Source organism: Wolffia australiana, chromosome 7 (assembly GCF_029677425.1).
Source record: "Wolffia australiana isolate 7733 chromosome 7, ASM2967742v1".
NCBI lineage: Eukaryota > Viridiplantae > Streptophyta > Magnoliopsida > Alismatales > Araceae > Wolffia > Wolffia australiana.
The window spans coordinates 11,223,806-11,248,454 of record NC_135841.1 but is presented as its reverse complement, the minus strand read 5'-3'; the positions used below and the strand labels follow the sequence as shown (position 1 = coordinate 11,248,454).

At 41.7% G+C, this 24,649-nt stretch overlaps 2 protein-coding genes across 2 annotated transcripts; one reads left to right on the top strand and one right to left on the bottom strand.

The window, feature by feature from the left end:
- The first annotated feature begins 274 nt into the window (after nucleotides 1-274).
- LOC144705303 (Transmembrane CLPTM1 family protein) lies at nucleotides 275-6,908 on the top strand. The gene is made up of 12 exons (XM_078577907.1): nucleotides 275-549; nucleotides 1,568-1,714; nucleotides 1,808-1,922; nucleotides 2,165-2,256; nucleotides 3,264-3,364; nucleotides 3,911-3,948; nucleotides 4,681-4,916; nucleotides 4,987-5,080; nucleotides 5,172-5,362; nucleotides 5,468-5,687; nucleotides 6,304-6,471; nucleotides 6,569-6,908. Exons 1-12 carry the CDS (start codon nucleotides 355-357, stop codon nucleotides 6,703-6,705), a joined length of 1,734 nt encoding a protein of 577 aa, XP_078434033.1. The 5' UTR covers nucleotides 275-354; the 3' UTR covers nucleotides 6,706-6,908.
- Nucleotides 6,909-11,691: 4,783 nt separating this feature from the next.
- LOC144706004 (uncharacterized) lies at nucleotides 11,692-23,242 on the bottom strand. Its single transcript, XM_078578888.1, has 4 exons — nucleotides 22,816-23,242; nucleotides 16,590-17,739; nucleotides 15,081-15,163; nucleotides 11,692-12,202 (listed from the first exon to the last, which is right to left on the bottom strand). Exons 1-2 carry the CDS (start codon nucleotides 23,240-23,242, stop codon nucleotides 16,802-16,804), a joined length of 1,365 nt encoding a protein of 454 aa, XP_078435014.1. The 3' UTR covers nucleotides 11,692-12,202; nucleotides 15,081-15,163; nucleotides 16,590-16,801.
- Between the last annotated feature and the right edge of the window lie 1,407 nt (nucleotides 23,243-24,649).

Genomic DNA, 24,649 nt, shown 5'->3' with positions numbered 1-24,649 from the left:
GTTACGTCCCTCTCACGACCACTTTGTCATTCATCACCGTCATGGACACTTAAAACCGTCATCGATCACGTCATCCGTCACGTCATCCATCACGTTTCCGTCACAGCAATGTGTGACGTGATCGATGACGCGTGCTGATCCCTAAGGTCAGTGGCAAATTTTTGGGAGGCATGATTTATGCTATTTTTTTGGGCAAAGGGTACATTGATACTATGGGCCTGGCATAAACCCACCATTGCATTTTGCAACTGCTATATACTGAAAAATCACAGCTTGGCAAATATCTAGGACCGCCCTTCAATTTCTCCCGATCGAAGCTTGGGATCGGATCCCAGAACTCGATTCGGAGTAGCGATGGCAGAGCCGGCGGGGAGACCTCCTCCCGAGGGTCAGCGTCAGCAAGGGCAAGGAGGCGGTGTTGGGCAGTCTCTGAGTGGAATCATTCGGATGGCGGTGTTCTGGTACTTCGCCATGAAGTTCTTCGCTCCTAAAAAGCCCGTCGAACCCTCTCAGCTTATCTCCAATCTCTTCCAAAAGGGGGATTCTCTGGTTAGGATCCGCTTGGCTCGATCCCGCTGCCCTTTTTCTTTGCTTTTATAATTTGCAGAAGGGTTATTTGAATCTCGTGGTTCCAATTAATTTTTGAACTAGCTTTGGGCTTCTCCCTTTGGGCGGGATCGCTGACCCGTGACCGTAGTAATTGTGTAAAATTTTAGGTATTATCTAGTTTATTTTGGTTGACGTAAAAATAATGATTTGATGATTTTTTTTTGTGCGGTCGATGGTTTTATCGTGCTTCTCGATTTGTTAAATCAGTTTAATTGTGGAATTTACGTTGTGCTTCTTCTAGGGAAAATGCTCTTGTGATTGAACTTGATGCAATACTGTCGAATGAGTGAAGGGGGTTTACCGAGGCTACTGATGATACCAATTGATAGATGTTGAAAGCTAGGGGGTTTAAAATTATAATTTAATATGGATTTTTCTTAGTTAAAAATCGAGCGGCATACTGACTGAAATTATGTTGTAGGAGCGGCATACGGTCTGTTTACTCTCTAAATTAGCCTTGCAACTAATTTTACTGATGATCTGATTTTCAAAGAACTATATTTTGGTGGAGCTTTGTTATCGCCGTGTGTAAATCGAATTCAGAACTATTTCTATACTTTTCTCGATCTGTGGTTCCTGGGATCTTCTTAAACTAATAATGAAAAAATCTAGCTACGACAAAGTATGTTGCCTCTCTTAAAATCTGTTACTGTTTTGCAGAAGAAATGAGACCACAAAACGCTTGAAGCAGATGATTCGGAAGAAAATAAAATCACATAAAATTTATTTGAAACAGAATAGAATGCGTTTTCTGTCTTTGGAATAGAAAACTGAAACACTCTCCGTCGTCAAATAACTGCCTCGAATACACCATCGGAGTCTCATAGAGATTCATTGGTTAAGTGTATCAATTAAATAATTCATTTTTAAAGAGTTTTCCCGATGCGTCTGTCCATCGCTTTTATTAAACTTTTATATTCGTTCTAGAATCAACGATTTTCTGTTACATCTTGACCAGGATATGTGGGTTTATCTTTCGGAGAGTGAGAAGTTCAATGACTTTGGTAATGAGGAGGCACTTGTTTGGCACGAGTCTAGCATTCCCTACGCAGTTTGGGGACCAACTGCTACCAGAAATCGCCATTTAAAATACCACCCGACAGAGGTAAATGGTTAATTTTTGATGCAGTCATTACTCAAAGATTTTAAAATTTATTTATTATTTCTCAATGGTTTATTAGTTTTTGACTTGTTTCAGGCACTGAAGAATAATGGTAGTCTTTATGCCCACGTTTTCTTTGCCCGGTCTGGATATAGTCCAGATCCAAGTGATCCTGAATATCAACCGCTCTATGCATTTGGGAGGTCTCACCGTAAGTGATTACGTTTGAGAAACCCTAAACATAACCTGTTAATTGTAAAGTCTTAACTTAAATTTAAACCCTCTCACTTTTACTTAAAACCTTAAACCCTAATCCCAAAATCCTGAACATGAAACTTTAACCCCAACGCTTGACTCTTAACCTTAAACCCTAACCCCATTTTTTTCATGCACTTTCATTTTGCGATAACTCATTTTCACAAAGTCAGTGTTCACTCATATGTGTATTTTCAGCTGTTGTGACGTACTTGCGTAGATCCAAATCTGGGAAAAAACGTAGCTTGCTCGGGAATGCGAAGGAAACTGAAGATGATTCAGCGTCAAAGGTTTGATTATCCGTTATTTATGTAGAGAAAAAAAAATATTAACAGCAAGACGAGTCCTTATTTTTACGAGATATTGTTTTCCATTCTGTTTGTCTTGATGGGCTTCGGCTAATTTATTGACTTCATTATCAATACTGAGGTTGTATGTCATTCCTTGAAACCCAAGTTTCTGTTTTTTACAAAAATGCCATGAGAAAAATGAAATAAGATGGATTGGGATACAGGGTGATAAGATGCAACTTAATTGGGATCTTTTCCGTTTATTTTGTTCTTCCCTTCATTGAAGTCCCTTATTTCCACTCCCCACAGGACCTTGTGCCATAGATCAAGTTCTCATTCAGCTCTGCCCAACATCCCTTTCTAACTTTTAGAGTTTAGCCCAGAAAGTTATCTTCTACTTCTCGAGCTAAACAGGTCTAATTAACCATTTACAAATAATTGGGCGTCACTCGCCGAAGTACTTACGTGAGGGGAAAGAAAACGGGTAAGCTATATGTGTTCGCCAGTTAAAGAATAAAAATGATGGAATTAAGAAAACTGAATAACACGTTCATCTAATGTGAATCCTGATTTATCTCCTCTTTCTTTTCTTCTTATGGAGTAAGTTGATTGAGGCAAAACAACATAGAGGAATTCATCTCCATGGACAACTATGATTTGAATGGCAACGTAAATTTGTCGTGTGATGCACAAGCAACAATAAACGAAATTTACCTGGGATATTGTATTTTTCATCAGACAAACATCTATTCCCATATTTTGCTGGCTAGAAGTCTTCTGATTTTCCATCCTCTCCTGGTTCTCTTAACGCGACATGTGATGCGATATTACTGATACTGATTATTGATAAATTATTTTTTTATAGGCCAAAGACCACAGTTGGCTATTTGATTATCGATTTCTTGTTTTTGCGCATTCTATTTCAGATAATCACATGGTTGTTATTGTTCAAAAAAAAAAATCACATGGTTGTCATTAACTTTTAAATTTGCGTTTATATGCTGCAGTCCAAAAGTGAGAAGCAAGAAGATGCAAATGTTGATGCTTGGGAATGGGTTTCTTACTGGAAACCCAATGTCACAATCAACTTAGTAGAAGATTTTACGAGGTATCCAGATCTCTAATAAAGTGGAACAATCTATCATTCATTAGTTTGAAGGAATTAATAGTTGACTAGATATGACCTCTGGCGATCAAAATCGGCATGAAACATCTTACTATTTTCTGCAACTCATTATGATTGACCTTTGGTTTTCTTCATTCGTTAAAAAAATTCAGTATTCTTGTCTTTCCTTCAAGTATCTTTGATGCAGACTCAAAGATAGATTGTTTTCATCAACTTTATATGTTATCTAAATAACACAAAATTGTATCCGTTGCTACTTTATAATCCTGATTAATTTTTATGTTTCTCTTGTTTGATGAAACCCAAAACCCTCTGATTCCTCTTCCTTGATTCTCAATTCATCAATTTATAGACTCACATCAGACCTTTAAAGGTTAAGGCATCCTTGGTGCCAAACCAATAATATAGTTTTGTTACTAAAAGGGCCCTCCTATGTTTAATTGGTCATAACTCTTTTCGTTTCGCCTCCCATCTGATTTTTGATGTTTCATATGGCCTTTCTGAGCTAGTTCCTTTTTCTTTCTGCAGGTATCCCAAAAATGCCATTCCGCCTAACGTCAAGGACTGTATCCTATACTACATTTGAAATGTTTTTGTCAACTCTTGGCTGATCGGAGGAGAGAATGAGTCCCGCCGCCCTGGGAGCGGGGGAATGAAAAACCTAGAAAAATAAGTGGAATTGCTTAATGTCATTCATGTTCTATCTGCCTTAAATAGGGAGATAGAGTTTTACACTTTTACAAAAAAACCCCTGAGAAACTAGGGAAAGACATTCGAACCCTACAATCTAACAGTTTTTATTGTCCATGTTCCTCTTTCTTGATTGATGACAACTTTTCCTGTTTATCTTCCTTTCCTAATCACTAACATGATGTGTTTTTTTGTTCACTTTTGAATAGTTTATGTTTTCCCCCGGTTCATGGAGTATGACTGAGCTCATGGAAACGGTGGTCATGATGGTTCAATTAGCCCTTTTATCTTAATTAATATGGTCAACTGAACTGTGAGAGGAGTCCACAGCTGAATATGCACAATATCCTGTTCATAAGTATGAAAGATTGTTAAGTTCAAGCGGCAGTTCTTGTACGCTAGTACATGGTGCAGACGGTCGGCTATATATTTTTCGTTCCTATTTCTGCGGAATAATGGGATTAAAATATTAAAGAACACCAAAAATTCCGTGCTTTTTTTTCTCTTTCTTAATGTTTACGCTAAACTATAGTTGGTGTCTCGGAAAAATTTTGGCAGTTATATTCTTAGGTGAGCACTGTTTTTTTCCCTTGACTCTGGATTTCTAGTTTTGTACATCGACCCAAAAACTGAAGACTATTACCCGACAATCTACTGGAATGAGTTTTGGCTGCTTAGAGACAAGCTCACTCCTCTTAATGAGTCTGTCACAGAACTGCCTCTCAATCTAGAAGTGGGACCCATTAGCTTGACCAGGTGGCAGTTTTATCTTCAAATCGATCAGTCTTTCCAGATCCATCGTAGCTATGGCAGTATGATTGAGGGCGAGGCTGATGAGCTTAAGGTAGTTAAATATATTTATTGTTTGTAGAACTCCCATGATTTTCATTTACGTGAATCAAATGCTGTTTCAGAGGGTATTTTTGGAAGGAAACCCTTATCTCCTCGGGGTGACGATGGTGGTATCCATGCTCCATTCAGTTTTTGATTTCCTGGCTTTTAAAAACGGTAAAACCCTTTCTCAATTGCTTTATCTTTTATCAAATAAAGAACGGTTGCATCTTAGTAAATCTGCATCCCCCGTATTAATATTGTACAGATATCCAATTCTGGAATAAGAACAAGTCTATGGAGGGCCTATCAGCAAAATCTGTCGTTGTCAACTTCATTTGCCAGTTCATTGTTTTCCTCTATCTCCTGGACAACGATACCTCTTGGATGATTCTTGCTAGTTCCGGCGTTGGTTGCTGCATTGAGTTCTGGAAGATTGGAAAAGCTATGCATATTGAGGTAGACTAATGATTCTTTGTATATTTATCATCGTGTTCTTTCATAGATTACATTACATACTAGATGTATGATTCTGTAAATAATTATCATTATTTTCTTGCATAGGTTGACAGAACTGGGAGGATTCCCATGCTGAGATTCCGGGATCGTGAGACATACACGAGGAATAAAACGAAAGAATACGATGATCTGGCGATGAAATATCTATCCTACGTCCTCTTCTTCCTCGCAGCTTGTTCCTCTGTGTACTCTCTTATGTATGAACAACACAAGAGCTGGTACTCGTGGATTCTCTCCTCTCTGACCAGCTGCGTCTACATGTTTGGTATGCTCTCCATGTCCTAATTGACTTTCCCATGTGCGAATGCATCTGCAGATGTGTGTGTGCAAATATATATTTATGGACAGCTATTTATATATTTGTATACATGTATGTGCTTGTTTATCTATTTGTAAATGTATAGTGTATGTATTTGTAACTGTATATAATTATGTATTTGTATTTATACCTGCATGTGTTTATGTATGCGGGTATATATTTGTAAACGATGGACATGAATATGTATATTCGTATACATATATCATGTATATCTATTTGTAAACGAGCATATGTTTTGGTGTATGTTTATATCTGTATTTGTGTATGATTGTATTTATATCGCTATGTGCCGAGACGGGCATATGTAAATACATATGTATGTGCATATGCATATGCATATGCATATGATGTCTATTCTTATTTACGTATATTGGTATGCTCCTTTCGGCTCCCTTGACTTTTCCATGTGTGAATGCATACAAATGTATGTATATGTTATGTAAATTGTATAGAAATGTGTGTAGGTATTTGTGTCTGAATACACATTTGTTCATCTGTATGAAGTAAATGCGTATGTATGAATATGTGTGACTACTGACAATGATTGAGCTGAATTTTTCAGGGTTTATCATGATGTGCCCCCAACTGTTCATAAACTACAAGCTCAGGTCTGTGGCACATCTCCCCTGGAGGCAGATGACTTACAAATTCCTGAACACAATCGTCGACGATCTGTTTGCTTTTGTCATCAAGATGCCCTTGCTGCACCGTCTCTCCGTCTTCCGTGACGGTGAGTCTGAGACTTAAAAACCTGTCTTTTTAATTACTAATCTGTCAAAATTCCACTTATTCTGATGGCTGATTAAGTTTTTTGGAATGTCGCACAGATGTTATTTTCCTGATATATTTATATCAGAGGTGGATCTACCCAGTTGACAAGAAGCGTGTGAACGAGTTTGGATTTGGTGGCGAGGACGAAGACAAGGCCTCAACATCCACTCTGGAGGATAAGAAGACCCAGTGAAAGCCAGCTTTTCATATTTCTCTCACACTCTCACTCTCAATCTCTCTCTATTTTGCAGGCATTCTCATATGTTTTTATGCATCCTCAGGCAAATTTACAATTGAAGTAGATTAACTTAATGTTGAATGGTATACTTATCGGGTGTACCTAATAATTTCTTGGAGAAACTTCATCTATGAAGAGAATTTTTTAGTTTGAGAGAATCTCATCTCAGGGTTTTGCAATACCAATTGAGAGAAAACTCTCAGCTGTAATGGCAGATACCAGTCACTCTCTCTTCTGGATCCATTCCCATCTTTTTTTTGCCTCTTGTCATGCAAATTGAAACATCTTAGAATGTTGTAATTAGGGTGTAATATTGCCATGATACATTCTACTTGAGACGCTACCGGAGAAGGCATAAAAAAGAGGTAAAATCAACTGTTGTCAATTGTTCATGAGGACTTAGGCGGATGGGAAATCTTACCGGATTCCCTCTAGTGTATCTTTTGCCATTAAATATCTTCCTATGTTTCCTTGATTCTCATTTTAAACATACGCTTGATTGTCTGGATTTTGTTATCTTCATCGCAGTATTTCGTACTACTCTTTGTTAATTTCATGAAAAATACATGATGCAATTTAGTTGTAGCATGTTAATCTTATGATGACTTCATATGATGGAAATTTAGTGTGAAGGAATTGTTGCATGTGGTTTTGCATGAGAAATAATGTAGAGAATAATTTCTTTTCATTGCTAACAGATTCAACACTCTTCTAGACATCAAATATCAAGATAACTAGCTCATGTTTGGATGTGAAAACATCAAATATGAAATGTAGTGGTAAGAGATTTCTCCTCTGCACCTTTCTCATCTGTTTCTACTAATGGGATAATATGGGGTGTGACATTATAATTTCTCAAGCAACATGTATATGTAGGGGAAGCTCTCACTATTTTTCCTTCTTTTTGTTGAGCAACATGTCTTTTCCACCACAATCAGAATAAAGAGAAGTTAATAAGGAATTCAATGAGAATGAATCTTTCACTAAATAGGTCACCCAATTATGTATCAAGGTTCTCAGAAGTGACAAATTTTTTTGGGCATGAGAATAACTAAGAAATGGAGCAGGAACTCTCTCTCTCTCTCTCTCTCTCTGTCTCTCTATATGCTGACCGGCATGTGTTTTCCACCACGAAGAGAATAAAGATAAATTACAAAGGAATTTGATGACGACCAATCTTTCACCAAATAGTCAACAACTTTACTGGCATGTTACATTGTTCAACAACTTTATTGCATTCCTACCATGAGATGTCTACTCTTTACCAAGGGAGGATCATCTCATCCTAACCACTCAAAAACCTTCGTAAACTTCTTGCTACATCTGACTAAGATCGGTTTGAATTCCATGAATATAAACTCATAGGTCATAGTCATAATACGATCCTCCATCCACAAGATGTTTTTGTTGTCGTAGCTCTAAGGACAACTTACACTACTATGACATGAATCAACCTGATTAACATTTTAGTATAATACTATTCAAGGATTCAGATGGATTAGTTCACCGAATTATTTCTCCAAATTTAATAAAATAAAACTTAAAATTAATTTAAAATAAGTATAGGAAGGTGAGAAACTATTTATCTTATTAAACTAATTTATCCAAAATTTATGGTAATTTTGGGAATTTTATCTAATTTTATTGTGGGAATTTATAAATTAAGTCTAATTCAAATTCCTAAAATGAGCATTTAGGTAAAGTCAACTTACATTGGATCATGGAGAGTGTGCATAATGTGTGTTGAATGAGTGCACAAACCATAGGGTACTGTGGATGTTGAGCATGGACAATCAGGTTTTACTATGGATGATTTCTGCGGGAATGTCATATAGTGGGGTAAGTTGTGGTCTTACCGCCGTTGATGGGAGTAGGTATGGAAGCAGGAATGTGACTTGAAGGCGTAAAGTCAATTGTAGTGTGGGGAAGACGAAAAGCCTAGGCTACTCTCAGGGACAAAAACCAAGGAAAATGATAAAGAACTGATACAAAAAAGATAGATCACACTAATCTTGTCATCATGTGCCTAAAGGCCAAGTTGTTCTTTTCCTTCACTACACTTGAACATATCACTTCTCTTTCAATATATAACTCTTTAGAACCAACGATGGACCCAAGTGAGGTTTTCAATGAACAAAGCATTCGTTAAACATAATTAGGTGTAAAAATCCAAGCGTGTCCTTTTTATTTTGATGTGGGGCATCTATTTAAAAAGATGGAACTACTCTAAAAATTTGAACCCAAACTCCTATATTGTCAGATATCATATTCAGAAGTTGGAGAAATATGGGCTATTGCTTATTTCTCTCCTCACCCACTCTTGCATAGGGTTGGTCCTTTCGTGGAACAGGAGCGAAAAGAGTCCAATGTGCAGTCCGCACATCGATCATGGGCATGTGCAGTGCATATGTGCAAATCTGTGCAATTTTTTTTCAAATGCGGTGACGAGAGTCTCACTTCCCTCTTCCCTCTTCCCTCTTCCCTCTTCCATTGACTGAGCGGCAGCGTCCAGAGCTTTGATTCCCTGGGAGAAGTGAACACTGAACACTGAAGGTCTAAAGCTTTGCTTCCCTCGACCAAAGCTCTAAACACTAAAGCTCAGAGAACTCTGTTTCCAATTTCAATTGGAAACTTGAAGTTTTGAACCAGGTTAGATCTTTTTCAGCTGCAGATATCCTGATAGTTCTGAACCGTTCAGCTGCAGATATTTTTCCATTCTTGTCAAACTTAATGTATATGGTTTTTTTTCTATAATTCAACTGAAGACTTCTCAGCATTTTTTGTGATCAATGGTTAGTGGATTTCTGAAGATTTCTAACCTCTCTTGGTCTAATCAGGTGCATTTAATATGCATTTTTCTTGAAACTTTTCATGGGTCATTTTTGTTTAATTTACATCAGTAAGAATTTTCACCCTCCTGCAATTGTTTCAGTTTAAAATTGGTTTTTCTAAATGATGGTTCAATTCCTTTGATGTACTTGTCTTCAAACCAATGCTTCACTTATCCTGTCTAGAGATATGATTTTAATCGGATCTCTGGACTGAAACAACATTAATGCTATTGCAGTCAGGAGATCTGATTAAAATCAGATATGTCGACTGCAACGGGATGACTAATTTCCTCTCTTCTCTTCTCTGACACTCTTCTCTTCTAGTAGTACCTTCTCTTCTCTCACTCTCTTCACTTATCTCATTCTCTTCTCTTCTCTCACTCTCTTCTGTTCTCTCTTTCTTTCCTTCTCTTCTCTTCTCCTATCCTCTCTCACTCACTTATATTCTCTTCTCTTCTCTCACTCTCTTCTCTTATCTCCTTCTCTTCTCCTCTCTCACTCACTTATATTCTCTTCTCTTTTCTCACTCTCTTCACTTCTCTTACTCTCTTCAATTCTCTGACTCTCTTCTCTTCTCCCTCTCTTCTCTCACGAGCTTATCTTCTCTCACTCTTCTCTTCTCTTATCCTCTCTCACTCTCTTCTCTTCTCTTCTCTTATCCTCTTTCACTCTCTTATGTTCTCTTACTCCCTTCTCTTCCAGTATTTTATGTTCTCTTCTCTCACCCTCTTCTCTTCCAGTATTTTATGTTCTCTTCTCTCACCCTCTTCTCTTCTAGTGTTTTCTCTTCTTTTCTCCCAATTTCTTCTCTTCTTGTCTCATCTCTTCTCTCTCTCTCTCTCTCTCTCGTCTTCTCTCACGTGCTTCTCTTGTCTCACTTCTGGCATTCTTGATGCAACACGCCCACGGCCGGGATCGATTGGTGCGTGTTGCAACACAATAACTCGGCCAACTATTTTCAATGAATGGATGATGGCAAGAAGATTGCACTTGATGCAGGAGATCACAAAACACACTAGGCCGTCACGAACATGAGAATTGGCTCTTTTGGTTCGTTAGGACGGGCTAGTAAGGGACAGGTGCCCCGAATACCGGCGAGTGACTCGAGGTCTGCGGATGAGTAAACCGGTCAGGGTTGAAGCCTTCACCTAGAAGTTAGTCATGGGTGACTAGTTCTCTACCGGAGTGTCCCCATCCCTAGACATGGTCGTTCTGTTCTGTTCGTTTAAAACGAACAGAAAATTTGCATAAACAAACTGCACAGGGGTCTGTTCGCTGTTCTGTTCGTTTAAAACGAACAGAAAATTTGCATAAACAAACTGCACAGGGGTCTGTTCGCTGTTCTGTTCGTTTTGTGTGTGAAAATTAGAACAGATGTTCGAACAAATTCTCACAATTCGCACAAATTCGCACAATCCACACAAATTCGCACAATCCGAACAATTCGCACAATTCTCACAGTTCGCACAATCCAAACAAATTCGCACAAAAGGAACAAATTCGCACAAAGTGAACAAATTCGCACAAAAGAACAAATTCACACAAAACGAACACAATTCGCACAAAACAAACATAATTTGCACATGAAGTGAAAAAATTGCATATTTTGCTTGTATATTGCATAAAATTGTGCAGAGTTGGGACAACATTGCTCTGTATGGAGGATAGTATACTGAACTAAAAATATTCTAAGATATTATATATTTAACTAATATACAAAAGAGGGGGATAATAATTTATATGGATAGGTTAGTATGGTATGAATTAATTTCTATCATGGTGGCAAAATCTCCAAGATGACAAGTGCAAATATAAATTTTATTAAAATTTACAATAAGAAGAATAGAAATTTTAGTGGTAGAAGAATTATTAATTTATAAGTGAGTGATTATTTCTTTTTTTAAAAAAATTGAGAGTTATGACTAAAGATGAGGAAACTGACGAAGAAACGAACCCTACTAAACTATCCTACTAATCTACAACACTTGTTTAATTGATAAAATTAAATGTGGCATTTTTGAGTTTTACTTTTTGAGCTTAAAGTAGTTCTGTTTTGAGTTGTTATTACTCGCTAGAAGTTAAAATGACAAAATGAATGAGTCCACGCACAACGGCGCACAATGACAATTACTACTTAAAAGATGTCCAAGTGCATTTAGGAAAAGGTTACATATGGAGAAGTCCAAGTGCATTTAGGAAAGGCAAAAAATGTCCTGCCAAGTGCCAAATCAGTTGATAGAACATCAAAGCTGGGAGGCGAAACGACGGATGTGTTTCTTGATAACATCAATCATTGCTGTCATCCCATTCATGATTCAAAACTCTTTCAGCATTTGTCGCAGGGTTGAAGTCTTTTGTCATGACAGAAACAATTTCTGTAAGCATGCGTTCATAGTTGGTCACAATAAATTGCTCTTGAATTGGGAAAACTGTTCGAGGATTCCCCCATCTGTATTGTTTCTGTGTGTTGACGTCATCGCCGTCCGGTTCGGAGTCCGAGATGATGACAGAAACAGTCAGGTCTTGGGGTTGCTTTTGCAGTCATCGTCGTAGAAGTCACACACTTCTCCGTGGGGCACCTCTACATCTGGTTCCTGTGCCCTTCATTGTTGTGGATGTACCTGCATTTTGTGGGAGACGTCATAATGTGTATGTGATGAATGATGACATGCACAAATATTTGTGCTTGAAACCAATAGGGAGTCTAAAAGAGAGCGGACCACACTTTAACAAACATTTAAAGGATAAATAAATGAGGATATCTGAAAATTCTTAGTTGTAACAACAATAACTTTTGTGGACCATTCTGTGCTTGAACATCAATAGTCAATGTATCAGTGACATTCATAGTTGAGATTCGTGGCATACTTTCTGTTAGATGGTAGTTCATGAGTTAGAAACACTCACCTTGCTGTTCTAGGACGCGTTGACACGAATGTCGAATGACCCATCATCTTCATCACTGTCTTCGTCCTCATCCGCTCTCAAATCTTCATTGTTGTACCATGACTTCAACATCATTAGGACTTCTACGCTCTCTATTGTGAGTCGCGATCGCCTGTAGTTGATTACACGGCGACCTTCTGAGAATAGATGCTCACACTCCGCACTCGTCGCCTGTACAGCTAGGAACTCCTTTGCAACCAACGCTAACGTTGGGCAAGAAAGCTAACCTGTTATGAAAGTAAAGTTAATCATATATGCAATCAGGACTATGAAAAATGCAAATTTAATGTTACATGTCGTCTTCCACCAATGCAACACCTCTGTGCCAAAAGCTGGCGGGCCGTCGCATATACGTCGAGCTCCTCAATAGGATCAACTCTTTGTGGTAGGTCAGAGGGGTTTAGTAGTTCTTCTAACTCCATTTGTATGAAATCACTCATCGTTGATATAGTAAATCGTTCGGTGGATCGACTCCCAACATTTTTGGATACCGAATGGGACTCCATGATATTGCGAATGGCAGACAGTATATCATTCTTCGCATGTAGATCAATCAAGCGAAGCTTCATGGATGGGTCCAATAGAGAGGCAATAGTGAACGCCTCATTTTGTGGTAGTAAGGTGACATTTCTCTAACTTCGCTCGCATAGCTGAATAAACATTAGATAAGGCGTTCCTTTGCCTGGCGGACACAACGTTTCCAATAAGAAGCATGGAGTACTCCATAATTCCCACTCTAATACGCTTAAGGTGCCTTATCAGACCCTTAATAATGACTATACCCTCATTTGACGTGAGTGACTTGCTCCGAATAGCGACAGAGGTACCGTGCTGTAGCGGTTTGAGTAAGTTGACAATTTTTTCAATGAGATCCCACTCTGCGTCAAGTAAAGAATGTTTGCGAAGCACATTTGACATCATCATATCAATGATGAATTTCTTCTCAATGCATCCGCGGAGCATTTTGAAAGTTGAGCTCCATCTTGTAGGGCAATCTATCGGGATCCTCCTTGTGTTTGACATATTCAATTGTCGGCAGTAGGAGAAATATTTTGCCTATTTCTTAAACAATCCTCGTATAGCGACAACCACCTCTCTCAAGCGCCGAACAACGTCACTTAAGGAAGTTGCTTGGGCAGCCGACTCCTCTGCATCACAGACGTTGTTGATGTTAGTGAGGTCGACTACGTCAATGAAGGTTACCTCTGGGCCATCGTCGACGACATCGAGCGCCTTCAGTCTGACCTGCATAACTAAGTTGATCACGTGCGCAATACACAACACATGTCTCTTTGTAGTAAAACGAGTGTTCACAGAGCAACTCTCGTTCCAATGTCGCCATCATTGTTGTATTATTCGACGCATTGTCTGTCGTCACTGCAAAGACCTTTGCGCTCAACTTAAAATCGACAAAAACCTCCAACACAATCTCGCTCAAGCACTCCCCACTATGCGAGCCCTCCAACTAACGTGTAGCGAGGACACATTCACACATCTTCCATTCTGCGTCAACCCAATGAACGGTGAGTCCTAAACATGAGATTTGATTGGCAGAAGTCCAACAATCTAAGTAATGGCCACTTTTTCAACACCCTCTAGTCGGTCGCGAATACCAATCTTCAACTCAGTGTAAAGCTTGAAAGCCTGTTCCTTCACAGCCCTTGTCGATGGGATCGAAATCTCCTCCTGTGCGATGTATCGCAGTAGTCGTATGAAGTATTTCTTGCATACAATGTTCCATGGTGCGGCTGCCTGGCATATGAACCGTACAAACTCCTCTTTTGTCGTCTCTAACGTGCGCCCAGTGAAGTACATTTTTTCTGTACTTGATCGATCAAAGATGTTCTCCACTGACGGTTGGTTGGAAGAGCTCCCTTCTTGAACCTTAAGTTCGTTATACTCTTTACGGTGCACATTTAACAAATGTCGCGATAGCACCGTATTGCAGCTATACTTGTTTTGCTCTACTGTCATTGCACGACCCCTAGTCCGAGTCGTACATAAATTGCATGTGAAAACCCTAGGTGCCACCTTTGTGAAGTGTATCCGGGTACCCCATTCATTCTTTCTCTTCCTCTTCTTTTGGGTGTGGCCAACACTCCTGTCTGTCGACGCAGAGCTCTCGAACGAAGCAGAGGTATTCGATCGATGTGTTCTAGGCATCTTATGCTATAAGATCATCCAAAATGACGAGAAAGACAAATAAATCAATCGGGAGGCAAACATAGAGAGAAATCAGCGGAAACATCACCAAACATTATGTGATCCAATTTTACGCAACACAGTACAGATACTTTAGTTTATCGAAAATATCATTGTCTCATGGATCTAACATAAATACCATGGCTCTGAAATTTTAATCAAGGATATAGCAACCACTCCTTGTTAAGTAGACTCAAACATCATCACCGAAAGAATGCAAAACGGCAAGACAAACAAGAATATACGTTGACATAGAGAAATGGTGAATTCAGTGCAGTGAAAAGGAAAGAATTTTGAAACACCGAGCCAAATGAGCGCGAACTAAAATCAAAGTCAATAATAAAAACTTACCGTAAACTACGCAGCTCCAATTCCAGATGACTTCAGAAATGCTCCCAACGCTTCTCAGCCGAATCCGCCCCGAAACAGTGATCCTGTCGAGTGCATTGCAGAAGCGGAGAGGTTATTACACTTCACATTTGCCCACATTCCGCACATGATAGTTTCTTAAATTTGACCCACATCCATTTTTTAGGCTTACTAATGGGACGTAAATAACTTGTAATGTTTGTCATCACTAGAAAAAAGCTAATCTAGAAGAGATCTGTGCTAAAATAATTATATAAAAAAAAACAATTATGACAACGGATCAGAGAAGAAGCCCAAAAATAAACTCGTGATCTGGGATATTTTCATTGAATAATTTCTGTGACGTGAAAAATTTCCATTGTTTCCCTTATAAAACAACACATTATGCCGCACACGTGATCCATGATATTGCGTCTAAAAAATAAATAAAAAGGGAAATCAAATGGTGCCTCCATGTTAATACGTGGAAAGTATCAAGTGATCTGTGATATTTGATACTATATGTAAATGGATGGAAATATATGATCAGTTAAAAGTTTCTGAAGTTTGCATTTTTAATAAAATAATTTAGATTGTCTGAGTGAATCATGACAAATTTGGTTAATTTACATCATACCACATAATTTGGAGAAGACAAGGGAGGAGAAGGGACAACGGAAGAGTGATTCAGAGAGGTGGAGACAGAGTATTGGACAAGAAGAGGGAGAGAAGGAGAGCGGGGAAGAAGAGTGATTGAGCGAGGGGGAGACCGAGAACTGGAGAAGAAGAGGGAGAAGGAGAAGGGACAACGGAGAAGTCTAAAGAAGAAGAAGATGGACAGGAAGAGGCATAGGAATGGAGAGGAAGAGGGAGAGGGGGAAGAAGAGGGAGACGAGGAAGCGTGTGTACCTTGTGGAGAGATCCGACTGCGACGGCTGACGAGGAACAGAATGAGCAGCCAAGAAGGTAGACGGGGAGATCGTTGGCCGACGAGGGACGGAGGGCGCAGCCGAACAGGGGGAGCTGGGAGAGCAGCAAGGGACGAGGGTCGGAGAGAGAAGAAGGGCTCAAGGGGATAACAAATACCTAAAAATTGAGAAGTCCAGAAGGGGGATGGAGTCGAGACTCGAGAGAGTAGAGACGGGGAGATGGAAGGCCGACGAGGGGGTTTTTTTTTTACAAAAAAAAATTCGCACAATTCGCACAAAGTGAACCGCACATGGGTCTGTGCAAATTTATGTTCATTTTCGAGTTTGTTCTGTTCGAAAATCCGGACACAACGCACAAATCACTCAAATTCGCACAAAGCGAACCGAACGATCATGTCTACCCGTCCCCCATGGGCCTCCTATCAACTACCCCACCCGGCTAATGATGTAGGGAAGGAAAAGGCACAACGGTGAGGGAAGTGAAAGAAACAGGCACAGGTTATTGGAAGAGGCGATGCACATGCAATCGGCACGGGAGAAAAGTAAATAACACCAAGTTAGGGTAAAGAGTGGCCGCTCTGACCTGAATGGATTAAGCTCCTGCGGGTGCGGTTGTAGCACGACCCAGTCGGTGGAGGGTCAACCAGTAAGCTCCCTGCTAGCTGTGGTGCGGTCTTCGCCCACCAAGGCCGAATTTCATCGACGATCACGAAGCTCTGGAGAAAGACGGCAGGACTCGCGATGACTAACAGCTGCGCAAGGGGGACGGCGGGATTGGTTGGCGTGATTCTTCGGTCAATCTAGCAGAGATGGCGAGGAGGATCGCTCTGAGCCGGTGGCCGGGGTTGGGGAATGGGATTTCCAGCGACTCTGCCTGGGGAGAAGTCGGTTCCACCATGATTGAAGGCCGATCAGAAAATCGAAACCACTTCGCGCTTGTTTGCAGAAGCCGGCTCCAGGCTGTCGGGAGCACTTAGCTGTGCAGCAAATTGGTCCCCCGCTGCCAGGCGTCGGCCTGGACTCGATGATTTTCCGAGAAGGGAGAATGAACCCCAATCCCCTCCTTTCTTTCTCCTTAGTAATTCTAGCCACCGGCGGAGAGGTTTCCCGTTGGAGGGGTAGTGGGGAAACAGCCCAAGGGCCAAGCGAACGCCGCAAGCCTGGAAATTCTTCCAACGACGGGGAAAGTATAGAGGAGGGAGAAAGGGAAGGACGAGGAGAGAAGAACTGAACGATGTATCGAGAGTTCAGAGGACGGGGTGGGATCGCGGGCAAAGAGAAGGGTCGGTGGTGGAAAAGTAGCGAGGAGGTCGCAGCATGGAGAGAAGGGGGGGGGAATGAGGAGATTAAAGGTGGTCGTGAGAGAGAGGGGCGAGAGGGCAGGTATAGGAAAGTTCGGTGGGATTTCTGTGGGCAAAATGGGGGGGGGAGGATCAAAGGAAAAAGATTGCGGGTTGGAGAAAGGGATTGGTGGGAGAGGGGAGTGCGTGGAAGGGGCGGGAGTACGAAGAGTGAAGGGCAGATCAAAGGAAAAAGGAGAAGGGGGGGGCGATGATGGAGAGAGGGAGGAGAAGTCAAGGAGGGTCGACGACGATGGAGGAGAGAAGGGAGAAGAGGGTCGCTGGCGATGGGGAAGAGAGGAGAGATGAAGGAGGGGTCAACAACGGTGAAGAAGAGAGGGGAGAAGGGGTTTGCCGACGGTGGAGAAGAGGGGGGGGGAGAGGGAGGGAACTCTCAAGAAACCATTGTCTTCTTCTTCAAATTCCCTGTTTTTTGGCGTAGGGCACCTCTCCCATCTTATAGGGTGGGGGAGGGGATGTCCTAATCCGCCCTATTAGGGTGGCGTTTAGGCTAACCATGCCACAAAGGCTGGCATCTGTTTAGAAAGCAACATAGAAAGAAAAACAAATGCGGAGTCCACGTGGGGTAGTTCCGCGAAAACAAAGAGAAAAGGAAACGAAAACGACATAGGTTCATGATAAACGAAGAAAATAACTCACGCCGTGTATTTGAATTGTGGATCCTTGACGTCGGCTCGGGTTGCGCGGTGAGGTTGCTTGCGGCTGGACGCTGGTTCGCTTGGATGGCCCTCCATCAATTCTCTTCTCTTCTAGTCTCTTCTCTACTCTCACTCTCTTCTCTTCTCTCACTGAATGAAAGGGGGGGAATAGTTACCCTCCTAAAATATGCATCATGGAGAACGGAGTTACCCCTTCCTCCGTGGATAACAAAACCTTGGGGAAAGAGTACATGAAATGACCACTTTGCAGATGCTCTACCCATCTCACTTTTCTTATAACTGTTAAGATGAAAGACGGTGAATCCTCCCATGGCCTGAAGTTTAAAGTAATGCATGTGGAGGATGAGTCGAATGGTAATGGCACAAACGAAAAAAACATAAAATCCTCACTTTAATAGATGTGGTGTGCTAAGTTACTTCAGGTCTCTAGAATGACATAAATTCACATGCAGTGTAATTGTAGACCGCAGCCAATATCTAAGCAGCACTCCTGTTTGGAGAGATGTGGAATTGTTTTATCGGAAAGTGTTCGCATCATTAAAGGGCAAGGGGAAAGGTGATGCCAGACGTCGTTGGGGACGTCGTCCGGTCAACACCGGGTATGATGGCTCGGTGCTGATAAGGGATGATGGTATTGAATGTCGACGGTGTCGTCGTCCAACGGATCAAAACCCTAATGGGTCGATGTAACTACGATGCGATGATTGTCCTACGTGTCGTACGTGCAGGCTCCGACTCAAGGGAGGCGCCGAGCTCCAAGCTTGGACGAGTTGCCGGGTGATGGCGACGGCGGCCCCTCGAACCTCGTCGGAGCGACGAAGGTGACTACGGCCGAACAGAATCTATTCGTAGGGCTCGCACGTAACAGACATACTCGTCCGTATCGATAAGACACTTGAAATATCATAGTTTTCCTCTCAAAATCCTCTCTCACAGACCTAGCCCGAGCGTTGTGGAGTCATGATGAACGTATACTGCAAAAGATAAGTAAATGAGTGACGGGAGAGGACGGCGTACCTCATCGACGGTGGCTCGTCGTGTAGTGTTGTTGACGGTCGACGACAATCAGAGCAGGTGCGGTAGAGGGTCGCCGGAGAGAGCACGACGGCATGACATGCAACGTAAGGCTGGAGCTATATTTAAAGGTTAGAGTAGGGGAAGGCGAGGGCGGCAATATCCACGGCTCAAGCCGATAACCGATACCTGTTGGCGTGACCCAAGCAGTGATGTGGCACCAACCTCGGTGGGCGTTAGGGCGAGCAGAGCAGCCTCCGGTCAGTCCGTCTTTGTGACCGAGAGTTGGCCGGTAGCATGGTGACTATCGGGGGGGGGGTGTCGGTCGACTGAGTTCACAATGGCAAGTGGTATCTAGGAAAGGGTCCTTAGTAGTCCAAGTCCCGCTCGGCGTTTGACCAGTGGTTCAGAGAGCAGAGGCCGTGGTGCAGGAATCCATCAGGCTTCCATCTAGGCGTTCACTTCCCAATCACCAGCAAAGGTAGCTACTTTTGGCTGTCTCTTGGAGCAAAAGGTGGGGATCGAGCTTCAGACGGTGGGCGAAATAGTTGGCCAGCTGTTCAATGAGCGGAAGGGAAGCATGGAATTTGGTCAGCACTCGTCATGGTGGGAGTTTCCCAAACACCAGCAAAGAAGCAATTTCTGCTGAATCATGGAGTATCAGCAGAATTCAATGGTTGTGGACTCGTCCACAATCACTAGCAGCGACAGTGACAAATTCACACCCTGTTGAGTTACGACGGATAAAGACGACAAAGGATGCATACCTGGGGGATTTCAGTCCTCTTTCCCAGCGATTGATCACGTTCCACAGCAAACTGAGTGCGGTCCTCGTTCTACAACTTCGGAAATCATCGATTCTTGCTTCTGCAGGGAGAAAGCGATCAGAGGCATCGGAAGAGTTCCCCTAGAGTACACTGTCATTCCCTTGTGTTTGGAACTCAAATCTTCACCAAAAATGGGGGAATTATCCCACCCCATGATTAGGAATCAAGGATGGATAAAACCTGAAAGCAGTGTTGAATCCTTGTTGCTTCCACCCTCCTCGTTCCTCTTCTTCTCCTCTCCTTTCTGAGATCTCTTCTCTGAAGAAGGGGGAGACCAGAAAATTCAAACAAAATGATGCTTCTTGTTCTTCCTGGTCTAAGCGGCTAGGGCGCCCACCCTCTTCCCTTATAACGGGGGAAGAGGTCAAAAGGGCCCCTCCCCTTAGTGGGTCAACAAACCAGAATTGGGTTCTTTGGGGGCCCTTATAATTGGGGCCCCCATTACACATAGGAGGGGAGGGAATTTAAACATAAATGAAATAGGAAAAGGAGCAGGAAAGAAGGCCCCTTTTCCATAATGATAAAAGGATGGACATGGGACGTGACACAGTGCGACAAAAACAAGACAACATCGGAGAAAACACAAAACGCGATTAGGAAAAACAACGAAAATCAAAACAGGATAATCGAGCATCTCTTCACCTGGCTCTTGATGGCGGTGGCCGGCGGCGTGGACGGCGTCGTTGAAGAACCTTGATGGCGTGCACCATTAAAAGGATTTCCAAGGGAGAGGTCAGTAGCTGGATATTTTGATGCAGAAGGTAGTAAGAAGCAGTATTGTATTGGTCGTACACTACATAATATGAAGGAAGAACTAGTACGCTTCACCGTGGACAATTTTTAGGATGAAGTACTTCATAAGACTTCTTCGTTCTATCACACAAGAAGAAATATCTATCCCATCAGTGCGGGCTATCAAATCAAAAGCACATACCATTTACACAAAAAATGGCCGATATTGCCCGTGTATGATTAACACTTGATGCGTGGATTTCTAAGAATAACATTGCATTCTTAGGGGTGACTATGCATTAGGTGGACATAGAGTGAAAACTGTGTGAGCGTGTGCTTGGGATACACCAATTGTAAGGTCCCCACACTAGGGAAAACTTGAGCATGTATGTCCTCCAAATTTTGGCAGACTTTGAATTGAAATTGAAAGTATGCATTACATTGCTATCAATAATAGTTTGTACTATGTAATTTTCACTTTTGTGATGTATTTCTACTCATGTGTGCACACTGACCGCTGACAATTCATCAAATAATAGGAAAATGATTACTACTCTATAAAATGAATTGAAGTTGTTAAATCCTCATTTCACCACAGGTAGGCATGTGTTATGCATGGCACACGTCATTAAACTTGTAGTCCAGGCAAAGTAGAGCTCACTACGGGTTGCAAAGTCACCATTGTAGAAGGTCATACTGGATGATAATAGTCTTGGTGCCGATGACAGTGAATAATTCAATACAAATGACAACTTCGGTTCATCTATGTTGGACGATGCAATGCTCTGGCTCAGGGACATTGTCACTGCAATACGTGGGTCTACACAACGTGACGAGTGCTACGTATTATTGTACAAGCAGTTTGACCTACCGAACCAGAAAAAAGATTCCCTTAGATTGCACGACTAGGTGGAATTCAATGTGTCAGATGTTTGTCACTAGTGTTGAGAAGATTGATATTCTTGATGTCATGGCAGTGAATGTGTTGAAGATATCTGTGCGACAAAGAATGACTGAATATCAAGGATTTTGTAGGGATACTCCATGCCCTTGTGCTGGCTACCGCCCTTGCTTGCCAATCAAAATCACCAGTAGTAAATGAAGAAATTTTTATCCTCAAAGCGATAATGATACATCTCGATAATATCATAGACAAAATTAGAGACTCAAACATATTTCAGGTAGATAGCGTCATATCATCACGTCAACAAACTTCCGTCTACAATGCGTGTCTTTCAATGAAGACCAATATGATGTATCACGAGTGCCGGGATCGGTCGGGTCGTATTACACCACAGGGGAAAATGGCAGAATGGATGCAACAATCAAGAATTGATGCGGAAGTGTTACAATTGATTGAGAAATATGTCGCAACCACTGACTAATTCGATGATCAAATAACTGAACGAAGAGGTCTAGGCAGTGATCAAGCTCCCGATGACCCGGTTGTCCAGTTTGATTACCTACAATAAGGGGGATAACAAGGTGTCTGAGGGCGTCCACAACCCTTTCTGATAGTAATCCTAATTGAAAACTCGAAGAAATCCCTATCACTCGATAAATGGTGGCCAATCCTAATATTGTGTAATTCTCTAGGCGGAGGAGCAAATAGAGGGATGACACTTAAAGAAATAACTATACTGCAATCAGTAAAGGGGGAACGATAGTTATTGGAAGGGTCAAAACCCAGAAGTTTGTGGCGAGGGTCGATGACGCCGAGCAAGTCGCATAATAATTGGTGTGATGTGCATTGCAGATACGCACTTGGTGGAGATGAGAGGACACACATTGACGGTGTTGAAGAATGAAGCAAACGATGGCAGGAAGGGTTGCACATGCATGAGGGGGTGGGAACTTAGGCTCGCACAGGCGCAAAAGCGCATGAGGCATGGGTGTGAAAGGCACGTGGGCACGCAGGCACGCATATACATAGACGCACCCGCCCGTGGGCGTGCGGCGCGCGGCTGCGGGGTGTGATGTGTGTGACCACAGGTTTAACAGTGCGCGGGCGCGAGGAAACACGCGGCCCTGTGGACGAGCTGCCGTGCGAATGTCTGATGCGAAGCATGCTGGAGGGCAACTATAGGCCGATGGCGGGCGGCGTCGCTTGGGCGTTGAGGCGAGCAGGTAGAGAGCACTCAGGTGAAAGAACACAATGGCACACAGTGTGCAGACATGCGGGGTGTTGGGTGTGCGTTCAAGATGCAGTAGAGTACCGGAGTGCATCCTTTCTATGTGTGACAGAACAAGGGCGAGAGTTGACTCGATGTAGAGGTCAAGAACCTGTTTCTTGATGAAGCAGGTCCATAGGCCAGGTGAGGCGGCTTGAAGAGCTGTGATGTTGGGTGGCGAAGGGGCCGCAGGCGACCAAGAACCGAGGTGTTCTTTGGCAGGGGGCTCCAAGAATCTCCAAGAAGTGCTATGACTATCAAGAAGGATTTCGGGGTAGTGACTTCCATTCATCCGGTGGAGGCTCTGCTCGACGGTGGTGAATCTGACGGTCTCTGGCATTGTGGCTTCGATCACGGATACACTAGAAAACTGTAAATGATGACAGCCAATGGGAGGGGGGCGGGAGTCCAAGATGAAGACAACTTCAAGCTTTTCAATTACCAAATGAACTCCAAATGGCTCCTTGAGCATGCCTCCCTTTATATAGGGTAAGGAGGATGCCCAAGTGGGGAGAGGTAAGTGAAACTGTCCCGTGACATGGACTTTCCAATATCCGTCCAGCAATACATGCGAAAAAATAAAATGATAATGGATAAGGCTCAAAATAGGGCGGCCAATCCAAAAATTCAAATTAAAAAATGAAAATAAAAACAACCATTACGACATGTTGCTAGGCCGTATACTTGAAGCTCGGGTCTTGGGCGTCGGCTAGAGCTTCACACCGTGATTTTTCAAAAACCGTTGTCCTGCTAGTGGGATTGTCCCCCATCACCAAGCTTACGAAATATGCAACTGCCCTCACTTGCAACCAGGCCTTCACCATTGCTGTATCCATTGATCCATCCATGAAGTTATGATTAATTGAATGTGAATATTGGGACACGTCATGAATTATGTGCGGAATTTATTAACTATGCATGGGTGATTCAGTTTCTTCTAGATATTTTCATCCAGCCTGGACAACTACACCTTTTTTCAGTGAAGCACTTGACGAGTTGTTGTTGGATAATGATCATACATGCACCTCTGATCTAGTGCACGAGCTAGATGTCTACATTAGCTCACCTCCTATCACGGGGACAGATTCGTTACATTGATGGAAGGTGAGCCCTCGTATTAAGGATTAGCAGTAATTGGCACAGAGTTCTTATCAGTCTTGGTGACAAGTGCACCCTCAGAGATATTTTTCTCTGCCGATCATGCCATCATCAACTACAAGCAATCAAGGTTGACAATGGAGAGCATCGAGCTACTCATGACACTGATGTATTGGTGTCAAGCGTGTGACGATGTCAATAATGGTAGTATCAAAGATGATGAAGATAGCATCAAGAGTCTAAGGGCTGACTAGCATGTTGAACTTTTGAAACTCTATGTTAATTACTGTTTACTGACATGCCATTGCTGTCTATGGTCTGCAATTTTTTCCTCCATTATATCTTCTAGAATACACTAAGTTTGAACAACCGTATGATTTTTATATAGTTAGAAGTGGAATCAAATAATTATATATTTAAAATTTGAATCACAATGTTTTTTTTAATAATACCATGACCCCCCACATAACACCTATTGCTCTTAAAATATTGAACATAATGCACTAAGTTTTACCAACATTATATTTATTATCTAGTTAGAGGTGGAATCCAATAATTATAAATGAAAAAAGTTAATTGCAATATTTTTTTATCAGACCATGACCCCATGCAACTTATGGTTTAGTAATTAATAAATAGTTTTGGAATCAATTTCATAATCATGAAAAGCGTTTAACTTGAATATATATCTAAAATATTTGAAGAACACTATAACTATTGTCTAGTGATTATTAAATAGTTATGGAATTAATTTCATGATCATCAAATGCATTTAACTTGA